Raw genomic sequence first — 19,579 nt, 5'->3', positions numbered from 1 at the left:
GTAAAACGGATTTGTTACGGGGCGGGTTACGGCGTGCCGGCCCGTGGCCGCGCCACGTCGCGCGCGCGGCGCGGCGCGCCGCGTCGCGTCGCGTCGCGTCGCGTCGTCCTCGCGCGTTTCCCCTCGCCTCGCCACTCCTCGTCCCTCCTTGATCCTCCTCTCCCTCGCCGCGTCTCGCTCGCTCGCGCCGTTTTGCGCGATTAAAAACCGCCGCGGGCCTTTTTTTCCGCACCTTTCGGCAACGAGGGAAGCCGCGGCGCGCGGGGTCTAGCTCGCGGCCGCGTAGGCGGCCGGCGCGTCGCGGCCGCCGCTCGCGCCCTCCCCCCTCCCTCTCTCGCCGCGCCCGGAGCGGCGGCGCGCGTCGATTGGCCGCCGCGCGGCCCGTAAGGGGATGGCGTAGTGATATCCGGGCAGCGAGACCAGCGGCGGTCCACAGAGAGCCTCGCAGATCGAGAAAGACACGGTAGACTCCATTGCTGTCCCGAGTGCGTTTCTCGCCGGACTGGGTGTATTCCGTTACTGCGTGCCTCGTCCGCGCTCGTGCACGTAGTCCGAGTTTCATCTCCCCGAAGTATACCTCGGCGAGCCGTTTTACGAGCGAGCGAGCGAGCGAGCGACCGATCGACCGACCGGCCGATCTTGTGATTTTTAGATACGCACTCTTTCAGTCGTCCAGTGTGCGGGGACGCGTGTGTCTGCGGGCCGAGCCTTCTCGTGCGTGATCGAGACGCGAAGAGGAAAAAAGGGCCACGATGGTAAGTACTCGTTGGTTTCGTTCTAGTGTCGCGCGATCGGCGATGACGATTACGTCGCGCGTAACGTTATACGCGCCGCTTTTTCGCTCGTTTCTCGCGGTTTCTCGTCGCTCGTCGTCGTCGTCGTCGTCGGCTGTCGCGACGTAACCGTAACCGAGGCCCCGCCGCATTGACGCGTCGCCGAGCGCACGTGCGACGGGAGAGGGCGATGCGTAATTTACGCTCTTCCGCGAACTTCCCGCACTTCGACTCGTCCTCCGTTCGTGCAACTCCATCTTTCCTCGTCGAGTCAGCCGGCAGAACGGATTTCCTTTTCTGGAAGGATCGGCGACACGGCTTTTCTCTCTCTCTTTCTCATCCGCACATCCATATTTCTCCATCCCTCTCTCTTCCTCGATCGACCGCTTATCAGCCTCGTCGCTCGAAACGTATTTTGTGCCGCCCCGGAGATTGCCTCGTTTCCTCGCGATTATCGATCGGGCATGGCCGTCTACGCTTCTTCTCGCGGAGCTTCTTCCCCGGAGAAAAATCTGCATCCGCGCGAGCGGAAGTAACCGCCGATCGATCGTTTGTCGCATAATAAGAAGGAGAGAAAAGGAGACATCGAATGAGAGAGAGAGAGAGAGAGAGAGGCTGATATAATTTGCCCTTTATTTATTTTCCACGGAACATTCGCGAAATATTGAAGCTCCCTGCGTCGTTTCGACCTGACCCAACGCGGTGACACGCTTACGTGTCCCCGGAATTCTGGCGCTACGGCTGGCCGGTCGTACGTTACGGGAGCAAGACAGGTGGGCGATGGGCAGAGAGAGAAAGAGAGAGAACCAAGCGGCTAATTTCGCCGCTTCCAGCCAGCTTCTAATAATCTCGCTCGCCATACGTATTGTCAGCTTGACGCGTGCACGTCTCGCGATCGTGGCCTCTTGGACTCGTCGAGATAATCGACGAGCGCCGCGCGCGACGGTTATCTTCTCGTCTTCCGTCCGTCCGGCCGTCCGTCCGTGCGCTGCTAAATTCACGGCCTTCGCGCTCGGGATCTAAACGTCGCCCGTTGTCGACTATACTTTCCGCCCGACAAACCGCCAGACGTGTATTTAAATTGAGAGGGAGAGAGAGAGAGAGAGCGAAAAGTTGGCCGTGTAAATAAAACACGCTTCGCGGATAATAGTCAACCGGGAATCTCTCTCGCAAATATTTCCGACGATGCAAATGGTAAAGGAGCTACGCGACGACGACGTTATCGCGCTCCGCGATCTCTCCTCTCCTCTCCTCTCCTCTCCTCTCCTCCGCCTCACCTTCGATCGCGGACGGAGATAGATACCTATCGGAGCACGAAATACGAGACCGAGCGTGCGAGCGTGCGATACGCCCGACCGCTCCTTTTGCATAATCCATACGGGTCACCCGATATTCATCTTTAAGGGCCCCTCCTCGTTACCATGTGCGTGTTGTTTTCGACGATTTTTCTTTACTACCTTTTTTTTTCTCTCTACATACTACGTACGATGCGTGCGACGCGCTCTATCCGTCCGGCGATCAACCGTCACGACGATACGTTGGCCGCTCGCTATTGATTTTTGCGTTCCCTCCGTTGATTCCCTTCCGCGCTCCTTTTACGTTTCTTACCGAACCGGCGTCCCACCGTGTATAATCCGTTACGACAGCTCGCCTCTTATCGAATTTTCCGTCTCTGTCTCGTTTTTTAAATTTTCTCTCTCTTTCTCTCTCCACGATCCGATAACGCGTTTTGCGTATTTCGCGCAAATCCTCCCCGTGAAAACTCGCCCTACTCGATGCAATGCGGCTTTCATATATCGGGGGGGCCATATTTCTTCGAACGTAGCCGCCTGACGTTGTAAAAGTGAGGTTATCCGCTAGTCAGTCATGTGTATCGCCGCGAGACGCAAGATTTTCCGTAAATGTCAGTGCTTCTATAATCGGAAATCTTGTGCAATCGCGAGAAATTTTAACGATCGGAAGCTCCTTAAGAATAGTTTGATTAATTTTTAATGCTTGAGAATATTGGGCGCGATTATTTCCTCGAAATTTGTAAAGAAACGACATGGCGATAAAGATAACTGGAAAATAGACCGATAAAAAGCCTCTCAGACCTGTCGCTAATTATGATATAATTGCCTTCCCTGCAGGTAGAATCGATACATTATCGTTTATTATTTTACTCTACAGTAAATTGATATTAAATAATGGATCAGCTGTTTGTAATTTGTGTACTAGAATAATTTGCGTTATGTATTTTTAAAGACCTTCCCCCCCCCCCTCTCGCAGTATCACAATTTTCCCGAGATGTTAAGAATCTTTTGCGCAGTAATATAAATGTACAATTTTAAATATTACCCAGAAAGAGAATGGTATTTTTTTGTATTTTTTTCTAAAATTGACGTGACATTTATTCTTTTTTTCAATCATATTTAGCAATATTTCATTAGAAAAAGATTTATTAACGTGCTCGACCCCCCACAGTTTCTCCTTTAAACATACGTATGCATTTTTGGAAAAGAATCAAAATTTATTTTCACTAATGCGCAATATATAAATCGCGCGGGATACGACATATATATATGTATTCGCATATTATCTATAAATGCATAGTGTTCACCTATTTCTATGAATCATACCGGTCATTTTAATATTCACATGATGACGTTTTTCTAAAGTAATGTGGGATTTCCTTATTTATGCAGGAGCAATTGAATTGCTCCAATGTATATCATCGTGTTATTTCTCTGACACTATCGTACATCGTATCAACTTGCATCATTATGCGTTCGTCGTTAATTGAGGCAATTTATGAAACTAGTACAACCGATATGACTAAAAACAATTGAATTAGATAATCCGATTAATTCAATTATTAAGAAATTGAACAATTATATTTTCATTATATTGAAGCTGAAATAAAAAATTGTATATTTATTATATATTATTTTTAATATATTTACAAATAACATAAATTGCTATTCATAAAAAGTGACAAATTAGCAAGATAGATTAAAGAAAAAAAAAATATATATATATATATTAATCTAAATGTAATATTGTATGTTTGTAGTATTCTGCAAGAATATTAAACTTAAATGCTGCTCTTTTTTATCTTCAAGGCTGACCAACTCACAGAAGAACAGATCGCAGAATTTAAGGAAGCGTTTTCGCTATTCGATAAAGACGGCGACGGTACCATAACCACCAAAGAATTAGGTACAGTCATGCGGTCCCTTGGTCAAAATCCCACAGAAGCCGAACTGCAGGACATGATTAATGAAGTAGACGCAGACGGTATATATTTTTATTTAGCTTTTTAAAGCACTTTGGTACAAATTTTAATTTTATAAGAGAACGTGCTCTATTTTTTATTTTGTATATAAAAATGATTTATATTTTTCTACGTTTATTCATGTCTATCTTTTTCTATAGATTAATAAAAATATTAATTTTAATACATTTATGGAAAGAAATATTGAGTTTTTTTTCCTCCAAAAGATTTTCTTTTGTAAAGCATCTTTTAGATGCATTTCCTTTTTAATTAAAAGAAGAAAAGAAACGATTTCGATGTTTTGAAAATTTGGAAATTCTAGGTAATGGAACAATTGATTTTCCGGAGTTTTTAACCATGATGGCGCGTAAAATGAAGGACACGGATAGCGAGGAAGAGATTAGAGAGGCCTTCAGAGTATTCGATAAGGATGGAAACGGTTTCATATCCGCGGCGGAACTCAGACACGTCATGACCAATCTGGGCGAGAAACTCACTGATGAGGAAGTAGATGAGATGATACGGGAGGCCGATATCGATGGCGACGGTCAAGTTAATTATGAAGGTTGTATTACTTGATTTATTAATTAGCATAAAAATTTATCGTTTGTAGTTAGTCATGCAAATGGAACTCTAATTATATTATTTTAAAATACGTTATTAAAGTAATTATCGCGATGTATTATTATGTGTAATCTGTACTTTTAATTTTAAATAAAATGCTTGTATCAAGCATCTTGTATTATCATATCAGAAGAGAACAGTACTCAAATAAATACATATATGAATAATTTGTGCAATTCTTACATTAACATATTTGACTTTTCGTTAATGAAATTTCAATTTGATAAAGTAATATATACAGTCGTACTTTATTGTAATTTTTTCTTCTTCTACTATCATGATGAAAAAGACATTCACTCTTTCATTGTTATTTTGTTTTGCTTTGTCATAATGTTGGTTTAGTAGGTATGGCATGCAACTAATGAATATGTATGTGAAACTAATGAAGTGTTTTTTTATATTGTATTTTTCAGAATTCGTCACAATGATGACATCAAAGTGAATGCAACCTGTGTAACGGAAGAACTCGCGACTCGGAGTGGTGTTGACGTATTAAATAAATCAAGAAACAGAGAAAAACATATGTAACAAACACAGAATCAACCAGAAAGTGATAAATCTTGTATCAGGATACGAAGATGATCTATAAAAGCGCGAAGAGTCAACGTCCGATACCGCGTTAAAATCATCGTTTAACGATAAGTAATACAGGGCAATTAATTGTTTAATTAAAGAGTTATACCACTAAAATCATTATCTTTCAAAATACAAATATTTACGCGTGTACACACAACACAATAACACGTCACACCAATACATACGAACGAAACACTCAAAGAGTATATATACACTTACATTTACATTCACTCGGATGTCTTATTTCCATTGGATAAAACAAATTTGGAAATGAGATAACGCGAAGATACACGATTGCGCGCGCATGTGCACCAACGACAAAGAAAAAAAGTGCATTTTCCATTTTACTCTCTTTCTCGACTGCCCCCCTTTCCTTTTCTCTTGTTGCATCCCTCGCTATCATCTTCCCTCCTCGTCTCCATACCTTCTCCTTCATTTCCTTGAAAGTTTTTTTTTTATGAGAAAGGCATGTCGAAGATTTGTAACTTCTCTTTGCAAATGGAGAGGAAACGTGTGTGTTAGGGACAAAGTATAAATCCGATGTAAGATACTATTAAAAGCAGCAAAGATTTATTTGCCAATCGAGAGAGAGAGAGAGAGAGAAAGAGAGAGAGATTCATCTCGAGAATTCCTTCGTTCATTTTTTTAATAAACGAGATACGTGTATAGTGAATGATGACATTAGGATACGTAGCTGCTAAATAGATGATGATGTCTCTACCGTTAAAATGCATGCACATGTACAAATGTTTGTTTGTCTCTGTGAGAGAATTCGGCCTGGACCGATCGTTTTCCAGACAAAGAGAGAAAGAGAGAGAGAGAGAAAGAAAGAAAGAATATAAATATGATGCGCTTCGGCCTCTGGGTTATTGATGACGACTTCAAATGCAAAAGCTGTGCTGGACCCCTCGATGCCTCACAAAACGAGTAACTTAATTTATATAAGTAACGAGCAAGAAAATTTATAAAAAAAAGAAAATGTGAAAGAGAGAGACAAAGAGAGAAAAAATAAGAAATGAGGTATAGGTGAAGAAAAATTGCAAGAGGAGCCTCGAGGAGCTCAGACCTAGTGCTTTCGCTCGCGCGTGTCGCGTCTTGCAGGACGGGATGTGATCGGTCGCGCGGATGACGTCACACGGAAACGAGGATAACGAGGATAACGAGCCGCGACGCGATCGTTGGAAAGCTCCAGGATCCGAAGTCTCGACATTCCTATTTGAAAACAAAGAAAAGTCTCTTCCTTACGCTTTCAATCAACATCATCCAAGCCTCTCGTGCCCGTGCATACGGGACTCACACGTACACGTTACGTATATAATATGTTTTACGAATTATATACGCGAGAAAAACTCTATACACACAAAAGATTATACACACAGAGAAAAAAAAGAAAAACACTATAATATTATATTCACAAAGTGCGTTTTGCCTCCAGTTCCATTTTAATCTCCTATTTGTAAACTTGCCTTCCGCTCGGGAAAGCCTTACATACATGCGCGCAAAAAAGATTTAAAAAAAAATGAAAAAAGAGAAAAACAACGTCGACACCACTTTTGTTGATATGTAAATCCACGGAGAAATAAAATAGGGATGGGGGATTAAAGGAAGTAAAGGCCACAGTGAGATCGGTGCATTACTTTTCTTCGCCCAGGGGTGCGTGCCAGTCTCGTTAAAAGCGGAGCCAACCAGATCGGAGAAACTGGTGTGATTTTTGTGCGATCCGTACGATATAATGTTACTTAAGAACTCGAGAGCAAAAGAACATAAATGCCGTACAGCGTAAAACAACATGCGTGTCGGTGGTTCAGTCATAATATATATGTAATATATATATTATATATATATATATATATATAAATAATTTACGAAGAAATTAAGAAAAAAAAAAGATGAAAGATAATTCCTCCACAGTCCTTTATTATTTAACATTGAAGTGAACAAAAATGAGAAGTACTTGTATTTCTGGTGACCTAGATCGCATTGATCATTAAACAAAAAAAGAAAAAAAGATTAAAAAAAAGATAAAAAGACAAAATAAATGTATCCTCATTTTTAGGTCACAGCTACTCTCGATTTGTTTCCCTCATTATCGATAGACCTCTCGTTTCAGCAACCATCTCTTTTTGTGTTCGATGGCATCTAGATACTTTGCTATGAGAATATTTCATTGTCTCTCTGTGAACAGGATCCACTTTACATATCTCTGACTTCTCACTACCCTCGAAAAACTTTTGAGATTAGATATAGGTTACAAAGGAGAGAAAGTACGGTATTAATTGTAATTAGGGACTCGCTCCATTAAACATCCGAAAAAAAGGGAGAAAAAAAGCACACATTGGATCTATTTGTAAACTGTGGTATATTCTGTGTCCGAGATATATTTCCACACACTTACACTCTTTATTAAGAATGAAAAAAAAGATTGTCAAAAAAAGAAAAAAATGCACTCTCGTTTTGTAAAAGTGGTCGTTAGTATTCGACAGGCATCTGTATCTAAATGCTTCCAAATTCGCTTCGTTTCATCGAACACTGATACCTAGCGATTAAGTCTCTTACGTTACAAAGACTCTATATTCCAGTATTTAATATAATAGTAATTTTATATCCGTATCGCAAAATCTATTTATTGAAAGAATTTTCGCGCGCCGAGAATTAGATAGAAAGAAAGAGAGAGAGAGAGAGCGGCGCATGGAAGCTCTTGTTGTGAACATTAACATCGAGGCAATGCCAAATCTTTATCGAATAATATTGAAGCGTTAGCTCTTCTAATATTTAATTTAGCGTTCCCCTCGATCTTTGTTATTGAAATACACGTTGTTGTTCTTAAAAAAAAAGAAAAAGAATCGTTTATACCGTATTTGCGGAGGTACCAAGACACATCCTGCTTCTATCGACCGTTGTATTTATTTCGATGTGTACATATATGAACGTATAAAGTCGATCCGACGAAGTGAATCTTCGTTCGGTTATATGCTAATTGTAATTCTTAAAACGAACAAGTTTATTGCGATATATAAACAAGGAGAGAACGTTATACGTTTGCAAAATATAAACAACTTTTTTTCTTATCTAATCATTTCGAGCGCAGGCTCAGTGTTCTTTTTTTTTTGTTTTTCTTCCTTTTAACGAGATTACAGCTATTCGATTTTTAATAAGCTTGATTTCTTCAGATTCCAATTCAAACATTGTTTCTATTGTATGTAAGTATATTCTCTGCCGTATATCTCAAAGGCGTTCTTCACTTCTTGTCGTACATAATAAAGCGGCACAGTTTGTATAAAGTGTTGATATTAAGTTAATAAATTGTTCCTATATACTTATATGGGAGCAAACTGGTGTTTATCTATAATACAAGCGATTTTATCTCCCTAATAATAAACGATAACAGCCTGATATATAGAGTATCGACGCGAATGAGACGGCACAATAGAATATTTTTTATAATATGCAGAAAACGTGCGCGTTCTATGAAATCTCTTCTTATGTTGCGAGAAAAAAAATTTATTTTCATTTAATTTATTAATTTTCATATATAATGTATATGTAAAATAGTTCATCTCGCGATATTAAACTTGTCGAGAGTCGGGTTCTTTCAACAAGAGAGAACAGCTTTCTTTCAAAAATATTATATTTCTCATTTATACTTTAAAATTTTTCATGTAATACGATAACAAAATTCGATGATTACGCGGATATGTTTTGCTAGTGTCGTGCGTATTCGTACTCTCTCACGATAAGCACTCTTTTGGTATAATTTTAAAATGCAGGCACACCTCCTTCAGAAGATTTTTCAATATCCTCACTTGATGCTCCGAGCTCTGTAAAAAGAGAAAACATTTTTTAATAATTCACAATATATATCGTTACGTTATTCCTTGCTTAGCGTTATGAAACGAATATTCACCCTATCGAGGGTAATTGTCGGTATAAAAGATGCTCGTGGCACCAACGAGTTCGTCATTTTTCCGTAGTTGGCCAAGAGTTCCTTGCCCTTTTCATTGTTTGAACACTCTTTAATGGACTCCAGGTCTACGGATATGCGTTCGGCGCACTTATTCATTATTCCTACTGGGTCTATGTTATTTTCAATCATGCAAGTGATAAATTGCAGTTGTATCGACGGATCTTTGATAACGTCGATGGTGCATGCGTGTATAATGTTCGCTTGACACTCGATAGGTCCGTGTTGGCATGTGAATTGATATCCGCCGTTTGTCTTCACCGTCTGCAAATGAAAGATAAAATGCGTAATTTTACAAAGAAAATCTCGCCTGCTCAATGATTATTTAATCATCAATAATGTATAATCACAACAAAAGAGAATATATAAGAGAGTAAGGAATAATTGGGCGATACAGGATGATTCAAAAGAAGCAGAGACCACTTAACGAGTATAGAAAATTCAAGTATTTCAAAATATGTTTACGAATATCTCGATATTTTTTTCTGCTCTCGAGGAAGCCTAGAAGAGTTAAATTTAGTCACGTCGACTTACCGTAGCCTTTCCGTACGGTACCAACTCGACTTCAATATCCGCCGAGAGTCTCCGATACGTTGGTCCTAATTGTTTCATAACAAAACTACGCGAATCCGGACATAGTGCTTCGTAATACACGGCCACGTGTACTCTTTGTCGAGTCGGATCGTCCTTTTGGCTCAACGGTGTCACCGCTTGGTCCACCTGAATTTCTATAAACATTTTCGCAGCAAAAGATTAAAGATATTCTCGTTAAATATTAATAAATAATGAATGTGACATTGTAACAATATTAAAGCGTTGATCTAACATTTTAATTTTAATTACAAGATATATATGAATGAGAGAAACAAATATATAAATTATGCACGATATTTTAAAAATATTAAAAATTTTTCCCAACTGATAACTTTTACCATATTTTGAGTAAATAATTAGTAAGATGTTATTTCTAGTTATTGTCTCCACTTGGGTTTCTCTAAATAATTTTCAGGTAATCTCCAGTGTGAGAAATCGCAAATTTATCGCTGACGTGTACGTACTTCATTATTGAACGGTGTAATCATCGATGTAATCAATTGGTGTACACATCTAACTTTTTTAAGCATGTTTTTATTATATACCAATTTTTGTTCTTCTCTCTCTTTTTTCCCATATAATTTTCACAATTATTAACAAATTCTAAAATTTGGAACCAGCAGTTGTAATTAAACAGATGTTAATTTATTACAAATAACTCAAATCTTAATTAATCAACGCATTGATCAAAAATTGGGCCATATGTCAAACGCGATGCATTCACCAAAATCCATTTAAATACGAGAACACATAAAGATTAAAAAAAATATATTATAATTCATAACTGTCAATTAAATTACCAGAATTATCTCCATATCGAAAAAATAATGAAATCATTACGATTAATAAATAACAATCGTATTTGAACATATCTGAATCAATATGAAATGGCTTTTGGAGACACAGTCATTTTAAAACTAACTTTTTTCCGTCGATATTATCAGGGGATTAATAGGTATTATTATCTACGCTATTATTATGTATCGCAAATATCGCTGCGAAATTGCGATGTGCAACACTGTGGAAGAGCTGTACGAAAACGTGCGCGGTCATCGCGACAGGTGCGTGCACGGGGCGTTTGCATGTGCAAAGAGATCTTTACCTTGCACGGAGGCGGCAGCATCGCCTTCCAGGAACGCCAACCAAATCTTCGAGGTCTGCCAAAGCAGTAGACCGATGACGAGGACGATCATGAGTCGCCATCGGAAGCTGCCTAACCCCATCATCCTGATTGTTATCGCGGCAAGAAGCGCGCGCGACTCTCGCTCGCGCGGCGGCAGCGGCCTCGCTTATTACAGCTGACGCAACGAGTCCTAATGTCAAATTCGCCGCCGGCGGCGACATTGCGCGTGGCGTGCACGCGAATGATTGGATCGATGGGAGTTGCGAGATTCCTCGGCGTGTCAGGCATTTTTAACGGGATTACGGGAGTCTAATCTAATTTTGTTTCTTTTTTTCTTCCTCTTATCATTCACGCGCGGAAAACCCGTTCGCTCAAACTACGATTTCTTTCGATATTTTTCTCTTTGTTTCTCCGATATTTTATACACTCTGATCTCGTTTTACACAGAATACAGAACAGATCTGTATCTCACTTAAAAGCCCGTACTCGACCAATGAGGTGGACAGCATAAAGCCATATCTTTCAATGGATTGATGCTGGATTTAATTGGTTGAGATATAAATGGACGTTCATACGGATTTCTTGTTTCTCTCTCAATAATCGTGTTAATGATAAGTTGAAAGATGGTTGTTATAGATGGAACTATATGGAGTATATTAAAAATTCATATGTTCTTTATGAGGATATGTGTGTGATATCTTCATTTTTTTTTAAATTATATATTTATTTTCTTTTTTTATTTTTAAAAAAATTCTGTAATCAATTTATAAAGAAAAAAAATTATACTCCCGCGTGTTCTAGCTCTGCGAGGAATGTCCTGCACTTGTTCTTGAGCACTTTAACAGCTTCCGTGAACAAAACAGCCGGGGATAGCGTTCCCACAGATTCTATATTAACTAAAAATTAAAAAAATTGATTACATATAAAATTTCCAAATCATACAGTCAGCAGTAGACAAGAAAAATAATTTTAATTTTTTTATGTAACTTGTATATAATTTTTTATATAACTTTTACATAACTATATTTTTATAATTATTTTATGATTTACTTTTGCGACATAACATACACATTCCATTACAGCTTAAATCCTATACTGGTCCTTCTCTTTCGAAGACTTTTTAATATATTCATACTTACAGATAACGTGATCCGTTATTCGAGTCATTTTTACGCAATCCTTCAACTGTTCGTAACGATAGACGTTTCTGGCACAGCTGTCATAACGAGCATTCTTCACGCGCGCCTCACGATATTTTTCTCCCGAACTCGCTTCTTTTTCTACGACTTCTATCACAGCAGGACTAAAACAGCTTTGCAAAAGATCCGCATCCTCGTTTCTCACAGGTCTAGTTAATTCAATAGCCGGCATAAGACGATATCGTGCAGGGGCTAAACACATTTTTATTTTTACATAACTGATGCAAAAAACTAAGATAATTTAAAAATTTAACTTGTATTTACACACAATATGTATTGTATTTGCATTAGAACACATCTGTGATAAAAATGTAAAAAACGTTACATAAAAAATTTACGAAACTATTACATACCCACAGGAGAAAACTTGGCGTGATCTTTGCCGATGCCTTTAACCGCATACATAAATGCATGGATTTCGTGTCCAGGACGCATTTTACATATTAATATATCATTTTCTAGCACACTAAACTGTTCTGTCCCATGTGGAAACATGTCCCCTTGTCGGCCTATCGGTACCCATTTAATATCTTTACTGTAAACTGTAAAAAGTATATTGATTCATATAGATATTCTTCAGTATTATTATATTATTATTATTGTATAATTTATTATTGCATAATATGAATGTTTAAAGACATACATATTATACATAATGTATAAAAATTAAATACCCTTGCTGTTTCTATACATATCCTCTGGGAGACGAGAATACTTTGGTGCTTGTGGATGTGTGGTACATGTAACTTTTAGTTCATATTTTAGAGTATCTTGATCGCTGACTTCTTCATCTTTTCTTCCGCTTGGAGGATATTCGAATAATCGAGGATCTGCTCGAAGGGGTATAAGGCCCAATCTTGAAAGCAAAATATATTTGTTATATATAAATTATTTTCATTAAAATAACAATTATGATTCATTAGAATATTCAGTTGCTCACCTATGTGCAAGTACTTCATCCTGCAGTAGACTAGTATTGTTTATTATAAAAACCTTATCGATAGCCATACTTGGTACTTCGCTTATAAGTATCCTACGAAATGCGTTGACCAGTGATATGTCACAACCAATTATATCAAATTCTAACTCTTTATCCTCCTCTCGTACTATTTCAATCCTCAATTCCTAAGATATGAGAAATGTATTTTAATTTACAACTATCTACAACATGATACAATGATGCATTGTTTTATTTATAAGCATTTTACCTGTATATAATTTTTTAGCGCCGTTGCTTTGCCCGATGTTTCACGCGGATATTCCTTGAACTATTGAAATAAAAAAAATATTAAAATTAATTCAATAAATATTGAATTCATGTATTATATACAAAAATAAAATGCTTTTAATCAAACTTACAACTTCATGTTCCCGCATAACCCATCGCGGATTTTCCGATTTCGCTTCCATTGTTTAATATTTCTTAGGTGAAAAAACAATGTGCTTTTCAATCACGTGGATAAAAATTATAAACTATAAACATTACTGACTAAAAACTAGTATTACTAGACGAACCCCTCCTATTCGCGCATCGAATGCAATGATATCAGATGGAAGACTCTAGCAACATAGTAGAGATTACCCACAAGCAGAAACCAGAGAGAAGACTGAGAGATGTCATGGCCTGCTTTTAGGTGATCCCTGGAAGCGATACTCCCTCTGTGGACATTAAAAACGTGAACATGAACTACAAAGCCAATGTCCACGAATGTTCTCAGAGGGTAACATATATGTCTCTCTGATATTATAAATAATATAAATAAAAATATAAATAATTTAATTAATAATAATTTATTATGTTATAAAAATATTAGTATGTTATTTATTATATTATAAAAATATTAGTATGTTCTCTCTTTCCACGCTATTATTTATTTATGTGTGTTCTTTTTCTTCTCAACATCATTTATTTATTTTTTATTTATTTATTTATTTATTTATTTAGCTCGCTCTAAGTCAGTCTTCTAAAATGCAAAACTAAATATTATAGAATTTGACTTTGAAAATAAAATAATCGAATAAATTCAAATAATTAGCATAAGGAAAGGTTCCGTGATAAGTTATTTAATAAATAATCAATTTTAATTAATTAATGAAAATACTTGTATAATTTAATATTCCGCGTTAGCGTATATTTCATAATATATAAAATATTTCGGCAACGAATTATCGATAATACGGTGTTCGATTTTGGCAATACAAAAAATAAACAGTAGCGCGCTATGTTAAAGCTTTAATATTAGAATTAACTATATTTCGACCAATGTTTTAATTTTCTCAATCTTTATTATTAAACAATATACAATTTAATCGAAAATCGATTAAATGATAGAAATCCAAAATATTAAATAATTACTTCGATCGTTGCGATTTTTACGGACAATAATTATTATTATAATATTTAGAGTCACAAATATATTTCATCCGTGTTACTTTATCGTTCTACTTGACAATTTAAATGTAATTTGGATTGTGAGAGAACACGAAGTAAATCAATCGAATTATAGATGCAAATAATTAGCATAATGAAAGGATAAATTGTTTAATAAATAATCAATTTTAATCAATAAATTAAAATACTTCATTAATTTAATATTCCGCGTTAATGTACATTTTATAATATATAAAATATTTTGGCAACGAATTATTGATAACACGGTGTTCGACTTTGGCAATATAAAATATAAACAGTAGCGCCCTATGTTTTGGCTTTGTCATCATTCGCACGGTGACTCTCGAGTAGTAAGGTAGTGGTGAGAAACGTTTCGTATTGTATTGTAATTTTTTTACTAAACACGATTACGATTAGTATCGAAACATAATTTGCTTTAAATATTAATATAAATAAATTAATTAAAAATTAATTCACGACATGAAACTGTATCGCAACTATAAATCTTTATCGAATCGCAATCATTTATTAACGTGATTAAAAATTGAAACAAAATAATTAATATAACATATTAGAGAAAATATTAGACAATAACATATGAAATTATATAAATGAGATACAGATAGCATTGTAATATCTGCATGTCGATTGTGAAACGATTTATATAATTTCATATGTTATTGTCTAATATTTTCTAACGAGTAATATAGTGATACGCCGTTAAATTTCTTTTCTAGATATGATCGCGATTAACATCGGAAAATTATTTATTATATATAACAATATAATTAATTAACTTTTATAAATAACACATAATTAATATCTATATACATACCGCGACGAAAATTCTCGAATCGCATATATTTCGTAATTTATTTATTTAATTAATTATAATAAGAATCATATATATATATATATATATATATATATACATATAAATCATAATCATATATATATATATAAATATATATATATATATATTTTAGATTTCTGTTACTATATATATATATATATATATATATATATATATATATATATATATATATATATATATATATATATATATAGTAACAGAAATCTAAAATAATAAATTATTATTTCGATATGAAATCGATTTTTATGAGCAGAAATTATTTCTTTAATATTTATAGATATTTATAGAGTCGAATATAATATGTCTGCGACGTTTTATTGTTTTATTTTTCAATCATTGAAATATAATTCGGATTATAAGGACGCACAGTAAAATAATTGAATCGTGGATCTAAACAATTAATATAATGTAAGGCTCCATGATACATCATACAATCTTTTAATAAATAATCATATAATTAAAAAATCTATATAATCTAAAGTACTTCTATATACTTTAATATATTCCATATGTATATGTATATATATATACATATGTGTGTGTGTGTGTGTGTGTTAAAGTACGTAAAATATTTCGATGACGAACAAGACAATAACACCGACCTTGGCGGCGTAAACAATAGCGCGCTAATGTTTATATGCCATAGTCTTGAAAAATGTTTCGATAAAAAAATAATAATAACACGGTCTTTCGGACTAATTTTCTCGGCTCTATTATTATTCGTGCGACGACACTCAAAGAGTAAAGTAGTAGTACAAGGCGCTCCGTTAAATCCTTTTCTAGACGCGATCGCGATCAATATCGACAAATTATTTGCTGTATCAAAATACGTAAAATATAATATAATATAATATAATATAATATAATATAATGTAATATAATATAAAATATATGTTATGTGATATTAACATTCGGGTAATAAGAGCCTATCGCGGATGTAATTGCGCGAAATTTTTCTTTGATACAATGATCAAGACTTTACTTGGAATAATCTCTTGGTTTGAGATTTAATTTCAACAAATTCCCCTCTAACCCCCCTAGATGGAAGTAGGCGAGAAAAATATCGGTCCGAAAGTCGCTGAATCGGGAATCGAACCCGATAAAATATATGTATTGTTTACGCCAAAGTCGGTATTATTGTCTGTTCGTCATCGAAATATTTTACGTACTTTAACATATTTATATTATATTATATTATAATATAAAATATAATATAATATAATACAATATATTTCGATATGACGAACGGACAATAACACGGTGTTCGGCCTTGACGATGTAAACAATAGCGCGCTAGTCATACGGTCTTGGTATCATTCACACGGCAACACTCGAGCAGTAAAGATCGTAGTGCGAAATACGTCGTATATTCTTAAATTAATTATTAATTAAACAATTATTGTATCATGACTTTCAATTTTATTAAACTTTCGATTCTATAATTCGTATTAATATACATGTATTGCATATATATATCAATAATGAAAACAACATTTGTAATGAATTAGTATTTAATTTGATTTCATAAAAACGTCGAGCGAATCGTACTTCTCTATCCCTTATACTCGTACAATATATTAAAGTGCGTCTCTCGTAATTATTCCGTGATCGGGAGTGCCGTGCAAAGTGTCTCGCAATCGTTTCTACATACGACTAAATATAATTAATTGTTTGTTCGCGAGTGAACATGAGTGCTGTGAAGGTGCAAGCAAAGGATGAAGAAAGGAGAAGGATATCTGGAAAAGTATCGGACAGCCAGAGAACAGTGAGAGAGCCTGAAGCAGCCAGAGAGATATGCGGTGAGTAATTTATAAAAATTATTTATTATTTATATTGTTGCGTCCCCGCGTCTCGTTCCTGCGGATGTATACGCCATCCGTTATTCTGTCGGGAAGTACGTCGATGGAAGAAGATCGTCTCCGCGCGCGTTGTTAAGAGGTTGTTTAACATTAACGACGGTCAGCTGAGTCTGAGCCCAGCTGTCAAGCTGAGCGGTCGCGCGTTAAAATCTGTGTTTCGTTTTACGAATTATCTGAGTTCTTGTATGTTTCTCGTGGTTCTATGTTTCGTGGTTCTTGTGTTTCAAAGAACCGTATTATTATTTTCGAGTGCGCGAGTGCGAGCGTGTGCCGAACAATTGTGTCGCGCGCGTTCGATACATATCGTTCCGCGGACGCAACAATATATATTAATTTGAAAATAGACATATTGCTTATTATTTTTTCATTTTCTCAATGGTATATATAATTCGCTCTAAAAATCACGTAATATAATGCATGTATAAAATATTCCAGGTTTTATTTTAACACATTTAAAGTATCTATAATAAAGCATTTATAATATTTTTGTTATTAATTAATATTTTTATATATAAATATTTTAATATCTTATAAAATATTTTTAAAATAATATAATTATTTAAATATTTCATATATGAAAATTAACATACTCTCTTTATATAATTATATTTTTTAAAAATTTATAATAAAGAAACATTTTTTTGCTAGTTTTACATTTAAAGTATTAATATCAGAGATAAATCTCTCTTAAAAGATAAAAAAATTGATTGCGCGTAATAATTAGTTTTACAAAATAAATTATTTTGAGTTTTATAAAGAATAGATCTATAAGAATATTAATTGATTATATTTGAATTTAATTTTTGACGTATTGTTTTAAAAATAGAAGTGTGTGACAAGAATTAAAATTATAAATTATCGTTTTATTGTGATCTTTATAAGAATAATTATTTCTTTAACGATACTTAAAAATTAAGTGTATTTATTCGAGTGTTTTATCTCTCTCTCTCCCTCCCTCTCTCTCTCTCTCTCTCTCTCACTCAACTTTCTAACAATCTAAATACAATTCAAATTGAGAACGCGTGATAAAATGATCGAATGATAAAAGTCATATAGTTAAAGTTTTGTGAGATATATTAATCGTTTAATAAATAATTAATTTATACTTTAAAATATTCGTATAATTTAATTTATTCCACGCATATATACATGAATTATCAATAACACGGTGTTCGACTTTGGCAATATAAACAGTAGCGCGCTATTATTAATATGTTACGGTTTTATCATTTGCACGGTGACACTCGAGCAATAAAGTAGTAGTGCGAAACGCTTCACATATTGTCGAATTTTTTTTTCTAAACACGATTACGATAGTGTCGAAACATAATTTGATATAATTATTAATAATTAAAAATTAATTAATTTATGATAAACGACATGAAACTGTATATCGCAACGATAAATCTATCGAATTGCAATCATTAATTACTACGAATAAAAATTGAAACATAGGGGATACATAAAAAGGGATAAAAAAATTAATTTTGTTATAATCTTTCGATTATTGATGCTTATTATAATCATTTCCCTAACAATACTTATTAGAATTAAATAAATTTCAACCAATGCTTTAAATTTTCTTAATCGGCAATCACTTATAGAATATTTCAACGAGAAATTATAATAATAACGTAGTATAAGTTGACTTTGGCGATATAAACAGTACCGCGGTAATGTTTTTGATTTATGGTCATTCGCACAGTAACCTTAAGCAATAAAGTAGTGACGTTTCATATATTATCAAATTCTTTCTTTACATAGTCGACCCTGACGATATAAACAGTACCGCGGTAATGTTCTTGACTTACGATCATTCGCTCAGTGGCTCTTGAGCAATAAAGTAGTGACGTTTCATATATTATCAAATTCTTTCTTTACATAGTCGACCCTGGCGATATAAACAGTACCGCGGTAATGTTCTTGACTTACGATCATTCGCTCGGTGGCTCTTGAGCAGTGAAGTAGTGATGTGAGACGTTTCATATATTATCAAATTCTTTCTCTAAACACAATTGCAAGTGCAATGAGGAACTTTTCGTGAATAAGTGTAAGTGCAACGAGGAATTCAAATGAGTGCAACGAGGATTAAAGTGCCACGAGGAAAGAGCGAAGGAAGCAAAAGAAAAAAGGAGGTTCTGGAAGTGGATGGATCAATAAGATATGATGTAAGTCATTAATATAAATTATTTATCATATTCATTATTTATTATATTGTTGCGTCCCCGCGTCCCGTCCCGCTGACTGTATTCGTCACCCGTTGAATTCTTTCGAAGAAGATCGTTTTCGCGCGCGTTGTCAAGATATTGTTATAAACAACGACTGTCAGAGAGTCTAAGCCTAGCTGTCAA

General features: G+C 35.4%; 3 protein-coding genes across 5 annotated transcripts; 1 reads left to right on the top strand and 2 right to left on the bottom strand.

Annotated features, from left to right (window-relative positions):
* Positions 1-430: 430 nt before the first annotated feature.
* LOC145971946 (calmodulin) lies at positions 431-8,568 on the top strand. 2 transcript variants are annotated; one of them, XM_083100052.1, is made up of 4 exons: positions 431-755; positions 3,875-4,049; positions 4,349-4,591; positions 5,064-8,568. In XM_083100052.1, exons 1-4 carry the CDS (start codon positions 753-755, stop codon positions 5,090-5,092), a joined length of 450 nt encoding a protein of 149 aa, XP_082956178.1. In that variant the 5' UTR covers positions 431-752; the 3' UTR covers positions 5,093-8,568. The 2 variants fall into 2 exon arrangements, with proteins under 2 accessions (XP_082956178.1, XP_082956177.1); XM_083100051.1 differs by lacking the exon at positions 431-755 and adding an exon at positions 1,944-1,967.
* On the bottom strand, positions 8,347-11,337 carry LOC145971945 (gamma-interferon-inducible lysosomal thiol reductase-like protein). Of its 2 annotated transcripts, none has more exons than XM_083100049.1 (4): positions 10,884-11,337; positions 9,722-9,915; positions 9,131-9,451; positions 8,347-9,044 (listed from the first exon to the last, which is right to left on the bottom strand). In XM_083100049.1, exons 1-4 carry the CDS (start codon positions 11,005-11,007, stop codon positions 8,955-8,957), a joined length of 729 nt encoding a protein of 242 aa, XP_082956175.1. In that variant the 5' UTR covers positions 11,008-11,337; the 3' UTR covers positions 8,347-8,954. The 2 variants fall into 2 exon arrangements, with proteins under 2 accessions (XP_082956175.1, XP_082956176.1); XM_083100050.1 differs by lacking the exon at positions 10,884-11,337 and adding an exon at positions 10,582-10,821.
* Positions 11,338-11,630: 293 nt separating this feature from the next.
* Polr1c (RNA polymerase I and III subunit C) lies at positions 11,631-13,634 on the bottom strand. Its single transcript, XM_083100048.1, has 7 exons — positions 13,463-13,634; positions 13,312-13,371; positions 13,044-13,228; positions 12,778-12,959; positions 12,457-12,645; positions 12,044-12,295; positions 11,631-11,800 (listed from the first exon to the last, which is right to left on the bottom strand). Exons 1-7 carry the CDS (start codon positions 13,511-13,513, stop codon positions 11,685-11,687), a joined length of 1,035 nt encoding a protein of 344 aa, XP_082956174.1. The 5' UTR covers positions 13,514-13,634; the 3' UTR covers positions 11,631-11,684.
* Between the last annotated feature and the right edge of the window lie 5,945 nt (positions 13,635-19,579).

The sequence above is a fragment of the Camponotus vicinus genome, unplaced genomic scaffold, assembly GCF_025532165.1.
Source record: "Camponotus vicinus isolate PSW18456_S1 unplaced genomic scaffold, iyCamVici1.0 SCAF_5, whole genome shotgun sequence".
Taxonomy (NCBI): domain Eukaryota; kingdom Metazoa; phylum Arthropoda; class Insecta; order Hymenoptera; family Formicidae; genus Camponotus; species Camponotus vicinus.
This window is presented reverse-complemented; position numbering and strand designations above follow the sequence as displayed.